Source organism: Physeter macrocephalus, chromosome 9, assembly GCF_002837175.3.
Source record: "Physeter macrocephalus isolate SW-GA chromosome 9, ASM283717v5, whole genome shotgun sequence".
Lineage (NCBI taxonomy): Eukaryota > Metazoa > Chordata > Mammalia > Artiodactyla > Physeteridae > Physeter > Physeter macrocephalus.
Window position 1 is genome coordinate 93,411,449 of NC_041222.1, and position 9,217 is coordinate 93,420,665.

The following is a 9,217-nucleotide window of genomic DNA, read 5'->3' on the forward strand; positions in this document are numbered from 1 at the left end:
GCTGGGCCTGCGCGTCCGGAGCCTGTGCTCCGCAACGGGAGGGGCCACAGCAGTGAGAGGCCCGCGTACCGCAAAAAAAAAAAAAAAAAAAAAAAAACACCACAAAGCCCACTATCATCTGTAGCAGGTGCTTCCCTACTTCTCTATAGAGAGACAGACTGTGGAGGGCTTCTTGTGGGGCTGGGGAGAGATGACAAATTGTAGGGGCACTGAGGACCAGTCAGGTTGGGTTATGTCCCGCGAGAACTGACAACATCTAAAGAAAGCTAGCTTGGAGAAGAATCTGAATCCAGCTCAAGTCTGCCTTGAACTTGCTGGGAAGCTCTGCACCTCAGGTTCCCCACTTGGAAATGGAAGAAGGCGTGGCATAATGGAAGGAAGGTCATGGTCGAGGAGTCAAACCCTGAGCGCTAAGCCGGCCTCCACCCCTGAGGCGCAGGCAAATGACTGCGCCGGGACTTAATTTCCTACTCTGTGAAACAAGAGGGTTAAACTGGGTAATCTAGAAGCTTCCTTCAAGCGCTGAAAATGCGACCATCCTACAGTTCTGAGAATTAAAGAAGCCACAGTGCATCCCAACAGAAACGCGGGCTTCTCCCGCCAAGGTAGGAGTGAGTTAAGCATCCCTGGCTGGGATCAGCTCAGGGAAGAGCCCTGAGGGTGCAGGTTGGACCCCACTCTCACTGCTCTCCTACCAGTGGTCCCCTCCCTCCACACCCCCCTCTCCCCGAGCCTGGCTTCTCCTGGCCCATACTGACCAACACTGCTGCTAAGCCCAATGGTATAATTAACCACCGATAATAACCCCAGACAACGATCTGGTTGAGAGGATGGGCCAGCCTGAGTCACAGCAGTTTAAATTTAATTTCTGGAGGACATCCTGTTTATTGTTAACCCAGCCCCGTAATTTGGGAGCGTTAACCCTTTGGGGGCTGGCTGATTCACGTGGCTTCTGTAAACAAAATAATCTCTGGCTATGTAATTACCAGGGGAAGGTAAGCTATGGAATTGAAAAGGAAAGAAAAAATGAAATTGCCATTTCCCTCTCTCAGACCTGAAGAAGAAAGGTTAAGGGGACAGGAGAGCCTTAGTTCTCTCCCCCTCCCCACAGTTACTTTTGCCCAAATCAGGGACTCGAGTTGACTGACACAATGGTTTTGGGCAGTGAGCAACTGCCCGCAAGGACCATTTTGGTGACAGTGCAAATGAGGTCCTGGTGGCATTGCGAAAAGACTGATCCTGCTCTGTGTGAAGCATGTTGCGGTATAAAAAGCTCTGGACCAGGAATCAGAAACCCTGGTCTCTGCCTCTGACTAGTTTCTTAAACAAACTATAAAACAAAGGAGCTGGATAGGTAGCCCTTTCAGCTTATCTAAAGCTTGAATTCGAAACTGAATCTCCATCCCAAGAACATGGGGAACAGGAAGGGCATTCTGAAGAATCCTCAGAGCAGCGTCCAGTACTACAGACTAGCTACAAAGGAATTAGGAACGTAGATTCCATTATTTGTGGTGCCACAGCCTCTCTTCTACATCTTAATTTAGAATCACAGTATTTTTAGAGCTGCAAGTTACCATAGAAATTTTTCCAGTTCAACCCTCTCATTTTGGAGATGAGGAAGCAGATCTGGAGGGGTTCAGTGACTAGCCCAGGGTCATTCAACAACAGGACCCAGAACAAACAATCAGGGTTGCGATTTCTTGTCCAGTTTTCTCTCTACTACTCCGAGTTTAATACTTTCACACAGATATGTCATATGTATTTGAAGGAACTAGGAAAAAAAATCATCTGGTCAAAATACCTAATCTTAAAATACTATGGAATTTAGAAAGGGTTCATTGTTAAAAGACTGGAAATGAAAGAGGACCGTGTTATCAGGAGAAGGAGGCTGGTGCTGAACTGGGTGCTTCTGCCCAAATGAGAGGCTGTGTGAACTGTGTAGAAGGAACTAGGCCTCTGTAATCTCACTGCAGCTACTGACAATCACCTATAACTTTATCATATGATTCTGATTAGTTTTCACCTCACCTCTTCATAAGCCATCTCCATGCCTGAAGAATGCCTTAAAAAAAAAAAAAGTAACTTTTGATTTGAAAAGTTTTAGATTTACAGAACAATTGTAAAGACAGTACCTAACTCCATATATCCCACAGCCAGTTTCCCTTATTATTAACATCTTATATTCGTATGGCATATTTGTCACAATTAGCAAAGCAATCCTGAAATATTAAAGTCTACACTTTATTCAGATTCCCCTAGTTTTCAACTAATGTCCCCTTTAAGTTGCAGGATCCCAGCCACGTTGCCGCATTCCATTCAGTCATTAAGTCTCCTTAGACTCCACTTGATATTTTCTCAGACTTTCCCTGTTTTTGATGACCTTGACAGTTTTAAGGAGTGCTGGTCAGGTACTCTATAGAAATGTCCCTCAACTGGGACTTGTCTGCTATTTTTCTCACAACTAGACTGGCGTTACAGGTTCTGGAGGGAAGGAGTGAAGTGGCATTCTTGCCACATCATACTGAGGGTTCAAGCTATCAACCCGACTTCCTACTGCTGATGGGAGTCTCGGTCACTGGGCTGAAGCAGCCTTTCCCAGGATTCTCCACCATATGGTCCCTCCCCCGCCCCCCAATTTGGAAGGAAGCCCCTGGGCACAGCCCACACTTAAGAAATGAGGAGTAAATACTCTACCTTTTTGCGGGCAGAGTATTGGCATAAGTTATTTGGGATTCTGCATGGGAGATTTCTGTTCTCTATTTATTCAGTCACTTATAGCAGTATAAATGCATCGATATTTATTTTATATGGGTTATAATCCAATCCTACTTTATTTTGTTGCTCAAATTGTTCCAGCTTTGGCCACTGGGAGCTCCTTCAGTTGGCTCCTGTGTCTTTCTGACATACCCACATCAGTGTGTGTGTGTGCGCGTGTGTGTGCGTGTGTGTGTGTGTGTGTGTGTGTGTGTGTGTGTTTTGTTTAGTACTTCCTTGTTTTCTGGACTATGAGATCCTCCAGGCTTACCCTGTACATTTCCTGGGCCAGCCCTAGAACTAGTCGAGGAACTTCCTAAACCAGCAGTCACTGTGCCTCTATAATATGGTCTCACCCCGCCTTTTAGTTTCCCTTCCCATTCACCCAGTACAAGTACTCTGATTCAGCCAAGCGGCTGTTCATTTATCCCCCAAATCTACACGCCTTATAAACAACTTCCTGTCCCAAAGTGGGAGGTCCATTTTTTAGTGCCAACATGTCATTAATAATTTCATCAGGACAAAAGGCATAAAACTTGGACTGTCCAGGGCAACTGGGACATATGGCCACCCCACCCAGAGGGAACCTTTCCCTTCTCCTGGCTTCATCAAAGCTGCTCTGCGTCCCAAACCTTGCTTACCTTCTTCAAAATGTCTAGGACTTTATTAGGCACTTAAAAATATTCTACCTTTTACAGTTGATTACAGTTCATCTCTTTAAAAAGTAAAACATGCTCATCAGAGAAAACCTGAAGTACAGAAAGCCTAAAAGAGAGAGAAGAGAGGGAGAGAGAAAGACAGAGAAGGAAAAGAAGGAAAAGGAGAAAACCCAAAATAGCCCTCAGTCTCATATTGAAAAGATAACCAAGGTTAATGTTTTGGTGTTAATTATATTTTAAACATTTGCAGTAAGAAAACAACCTGAGGCAGATATGCCAAATGTTAGTAGTTAATTCCGGGTGGTGAGAATATGATTACTGTTTTCTTTTCTGCACTTTCCATATCTCTCAAATAAACTGAAGAAAAAAAAATCCCTTAAGTTTTTTTCCTTGACTATAAAAATAACACCTGATCAGTGTCAAAAACTTGGAAAACCACAAAGGACAAACACACACACACAGATACAAATACACAAAATCCCAGAGAAAAAGTAATCCCCCAAATTTCAGTGTATACAGCATATGCATATTTACACAACTTTTAAAAAATAAAGGAAACCTATATCAGGAGTGTTTTTATATGCCAACACACAAGTTTTCATCAGTCTGACTCTTAAGAGCTACCTAGTATTTCATTAATCAACTGTGTCACTAGTTTTCTTTTTGTAAAACCCACATGGCTTACGTATCATTTCAACTGCCTCAAGTTTTTCTTCTAATATAAACAAAAACCAACGGCTAAATCTTTGGGCACATCAAGGATTAGTCACATAGGATGAATTCTTAGTATTGCAATTGCTGGGTCAAAGGATACATGCAGGTTCAAGGCTTTGATTCGCTTGCCAAATTGCCCCTGAGACAGACTGAAACAGTTTACATTTTTTAAAGCATTGAAATCATTTACCACCACCCCAGGATTTTTTTCCTGTCTTAACGTTTACCTTTCCATTTTGTACATGTGTGTGTTTAACGTACAGAGGCTTTTAATTAGCATGAAGTGAAACTGCCCAAATCTGTCTTTTTCCTTTACGATTTCTTCTTTTGGTGTCATACTGAGAAAGACCTGCCTCTTCCACTCCAACAAAGAGAAATTTCACCTAGACCTACTTTTTACTTTTATGCTTTCCTTCTACTAATCTAAGTTTTCCTCTTATCAAAGTTATACATGTGCATAGTTTAACACGGCAACAATGTCTGCTAAGTAAAACATTAGGTTCTAGGCTCCCCTAAACTCAGTCGCCTGTGATGAGCACTTCTAACGTGGCTGGTTTTGTTTTGTTTTTGATATGTACCTTTGCATCTCTAAATAAAAATGTGTGCATTACCACCCGGTGATGATTAGGTTTTAGGCCCTAGCTATTGCCTTTTTATCTTGGAAGAGGAAGATTTAACTAAACAAAAACACACACCTCTTTTGGGTCTTCACCCCTACTACCCAAAGGCACATTTGCAACTCTGCCTTCTCAATAGAGGTATACTGTGATCTGGTTAGAGCACTGAGAAATACACTATTAGGAACAGAACATGGTTTGTCTTCCTTCCTGCATGTGGCAGCCAGCAGACTGTTCAGCTTCAGCCAAACCTTCAGGAGACTGTGGAGTTCCCAAGCCAAAACCCCCAGCTGAGCCACTCCCAAATTCCCGACAATCAGAAACTGGTATTATTGTTGGGAGGCACTAATTTGTGGGGTAATCTGTTCCACAGCAATACAGAACTAAGAACACTGCACAAGTTTCCCTAAAAATAGTTTTTCCTTTTCTTTCATATGCTTAATCTTCTAGATGTTTATCCCTAATCCTCTCTCAGTTGTCTAAATCTACTCTCAATACATTCATGCGTATCAGGTGTCCTATCATTTTCTCTTCCTGAAGCTGTCGCTACTGGAGCCTTGGACCTGCTCGGGTCTGGACGGGCTGCCTCCACTCTGGGCTCCCCTGTCACCATCCTCACAGGGATTCCTTCCACCTCTCTCCTAGGATCTTTTCCACCTGGATTCCGTGTCTTCTCCTTTCTTGGTTTACTCATCTGGGTGGAGAAAAAGTGTGAGGGAGATCAGTTTTGAGACTGCGCAACCCAAACGCTTTTTATCTTATCCTCACGAGTTAGTTTTGACTGGGTATAGAATTATAGGCTGGACATGATTTCTTCCAGAATCTCAAAGGCACTGCTTCACTGGCTTCTCATTTCCCAGTACCGCTGTGGTGGTGAAGTCTGAAGCCAATCTGTTTCCCAACCTTCGTATGTGATCTGTTTTTTTTTTTTTTTTTTTTTTGTGGTACGCGGGCCTCTCACTGTTGCTCCCGTTGCGGAGCATAGGCTCCGGACGCGCAGGCTCAGCAGCCATGGCTCACGGGCCTAGCCGCTCCGCGGCACGTGGGATCTTCCCGGGGCACGAACCCGTGTCCCCTGCATCAGCAGGCGGACTCTCAACCACTGCACCACCAGGGAAGCCCGTGACCTGCTTTTTATCTCCTTCATGCCAGCTTCAAGGGTCAGATGTGTGTCTCCCGTGTTGCAAAATTTCACAGTGATGTGCCTTGTGGTCTGTCTTTATCCATTGTGCTGGGGGATACACAGGACTCTTTCGAGTTGGCAATTAATAATCTTTAGTTCTGGGATTAAAGGAAACTTTGTTGCTATTGACCACTCCCCCCACACCCATTTTCTCTGTTTCTTATTTCTGAAATTCTTATAATTCTGATGCTGACCCTCTTTGGCTGGTCCTCTAATTTCTCTATTTTTCAATGTTTCCTTATCTTTTAATATTTCTAAAGAGTTTTTCATTTCTGCTGCCATGTTTTTAATTTCCAACAGCTCTTCTTAATTTTCAGGATGTCCTCCTTTTTTTTTTAATGGTACCCTGTTTTTATTTCTTGGATGCCTTATCTGAAAATCTTAATGATAGCTTTGAAAAAAGTTTCTTCTTCCTTTATAGTCTCAGTTTCCCTTCAAGTTGCTTTTTTCGTTTGTTTTAGTCTCCATTTTTCACATTTAACATGTCCCTTGGATGAGCAGTAATTCTTGGTTGTCTTCTCCAATATATGACTGTGGACCAAAAGGCTGACTAGAAGCTGTAAGTACATGAATAATGTCTGTCTATTGTGTAGGATGATCTGGCTGAGAAGTTTTGTGGGGGATCCTTGATGCCAGTTTGTACTCTTTTCTCCAAGGGAGGTAAAATTCCCTAGAGAAGATTCTTCCACTGTCTTGCACTGGGAATAAAGGCCCAGCTCACTGTTCTGGGAGCTGAGTAGAAGAGTCCGTGTGTGTGTGTGAGGGGGGTGGGTGTAAGAGGGTGTGTCAGCACTCCACATGCGTTCATCCACTTCATCCTCCTATGAAGTCCTGCCCTCACCTGTGCTTGAAGCAGATCTGGGTTTTGTGGGCCTGAAGCTTACACAATTTTGCATGCCCTTTAAAAAAAAGAGATTACAAAACTGCAAATATAAAAATAGGCCTGAAAGTGGATGTTTATTTAAACAGAGAAAAGAGCATTATAAATTACAAGCTATAAAAGCTGACAAATAACATGAACATCAGAAAATCAAGAATAACCTAATATTTTTATTAATCATCTGCCTGACACACCTTTAGATTTCTTTCTCCACATTTTTTTTGGCTGCATAGTCTATGATTGCCTCTTCATGTGACACAGAGTTGATAAATCATTTCCTTAGAGAGAAAAGACAAATAATTCAGCCTTTTCTCTAGTAGCGTTGATTGAAATTTGTTTCCTATTACTGACAGTTTAGAAAAGTTTTTTTTTCCAGCTTACTGGTAACATATAATAGAAATTTTAGGATTGTTGTAAAATTTAGGAAAATCTCATGTTTCTCTCATAAATAAGCTGTAAGATTTCAGGCCACATTTCAAATTTTCTTGTACAATGACTAATCTTAAATGCTCTCTGAATTAATGAGAGTAACTGGTCTGTCACTAATGTCCTAGTAGGAGGGTATGAGTTTTATGTTATCTTTGTTATGTCTTTCATGTTAAATCCACTAGAAATTTAAATGTTTTAGCAATAGGTTCATATGATTTGCTCCTCCTCTTCATTAACTAGATCATCAGATAATCATCACTCCTATCTAAAACTGATCTTACTCTCTTAATGAATTACTAGCTTTTGGTACAATGTGACAATGTTTTGTTACACTTTACATGATTTCAGAGTAATATCTATTGATTTCATTCTCACCTTTGTCACTTTTGTTGTGTGTTCTACTTTTATCCAATTTTTCTCTTAGCTATAAAATACATTTGAAGATGATCAAAAAAGGTATCCTTTGTATGTCTCCAACTCAGGACTCTAATTTCTCACTTGTTTTATGTTTTCCAAAAATGTCTTTACAAACTGAAGTCAAAACAGCATACTCCCGGGGCTTCCCTGGTGGCGCAGTGGTTGAGAGTCTGCCTGCCAATGCAGGGGACACGGGTTCGTGCCCCAGTCCGGGAAGATCCCACATGCTGCGGAGCAACTAAGCCCGTGCGCCACAACTACTGAGACTGCGCTCTAGAGCCCGCGAGCCACAACTACTGAGCCCGCGAGCCACAACTACTGAAGCCCACGCCCCTAGAGCCCGTGCTCTGCAACAAGACAAGCCACTGCAGTGAGAAGCCCACGCACCGCAACAAAGAGTAGCCCCCGCTCGCCACAGCTAGAGAAAGCCCGCGTGCAGCAACAAAGACCCAACGCAGCCAAAAATAAAATAAATAAAATAAAATAAAATTAAACAAAACAAAACAGCATACTCCCAATTCAACAACCCCCTGCAATCCTGTCCCATCCCAAAAAGGGTCTAGGATACTCCAAAGCTGCCTGACATGAAGGGTAGTATAAAGAAGAAAAAGAAGGACCTAGAGATTGTCATACTGAGTGTAGTCAGACAGCGAAAGGTAAATGTCATATGATATCACTTATATGTGGAATCTAAACAAATAGTACAAATGAACCTATTTACAAAACAGAAATTCAGAAATTGAGTCACAGATGTAGAAAACACCCTTATGGTTACCAAGGGGAAAAAGTAGGGGGAGGGATAAATTGGGAGATTGCAATTGACATATACACACTACTATATATAAAATAGGTAACTAATAAGAACCTATTGTATAGCGCAGGCAACTCTACTCAATACTCTGTAATAAGCTATATGGGAATAGAATCTAAAAAAGAGTGGATACATGTATACGTGTAGCTGATTCACTCTGCTGTACAGCAGAAACTAACACAACATTGTAAATCAACTATACGCCAATAAATAATTAATTTACAAAAAGCAGGAAAGGAAGGCAGAGATATTCTTAGCTGAGTGCAGTATAAATACATTTTCGAAGTTTACAGAAACACAGGATCATTTGAACACATGGCTAGGGTTCCTTCTAGGGCCCTGGACAAGGTCCATGTAAGCGACGGGCCCTGAGGCTTAAGCTTCATTAGTTTCACACAGTAAATCCACCTCTGTGTGCCCTAGTAGAGAAGCTCCCTGCTTCACACTCTCCAGGGGTGGGGCCCCTTCATTCTTCTGCTAGGGTGAGGTGGGGACAGTGTCCGGTGAAATGGCGTTGGGGAGGAGATGGTAGGACTCTCAACTTATTCATAAGCAGCTTTCAACCAATCCCCCTGATCTGAGTGTTCGGCTTCAGCCCACTTCTAGAGGTACCTAGTGTCACCAGTTCCTGAACCTTTGAGGATTCTGTGATGTAAGTTCTTGGTTTTCCTAAATGCCAGTCCAGGATCTGGCCTTCTGGGAACTGCCAAGTCAGTTACCCCATGTAACTGCATTCCAATCCCCAAATGTTGT

General features: G+C 42.5%; 1 protein-coding gene across 6 annotated transcripts in view; it reads right to left on the minus strand.

Annotated features, from left to right (window-relative positions):
- Positions 1-7,269, minus strand: part of BIN3 (bridging integrator 3) — a 30,940-nt gene extending 23,671 nt beyond the window's left edge. The window contains exons 1-2 of one of the 6 annotated variants that reach the window (XM_028494196.2): positions 6,769-7,232; positions 2,029-2,062 (exon numbers count right to left, since the gene is read on the minus strand). In XM_028494196.2, coding sequence (XP_028349997.1) covers positions 2,029-2,062; positions 6,769-6,823 — 89 coding nt within the window. In that variant the 5' untranslated portion in view covers positions 6,824-7,232. Of the gene's footprint in view, positions 1-2,028; positions 2,651-6,768 lie in introns of those variants that run through there. The other 5 variants (XM_055087318.1, XM_055087320.1, XM_055087323.1 and 2 more) reach the window with 5 other exon arrangements.
- Positions 7,270-9,217: the final 1,948 nt, after the last annotated feature.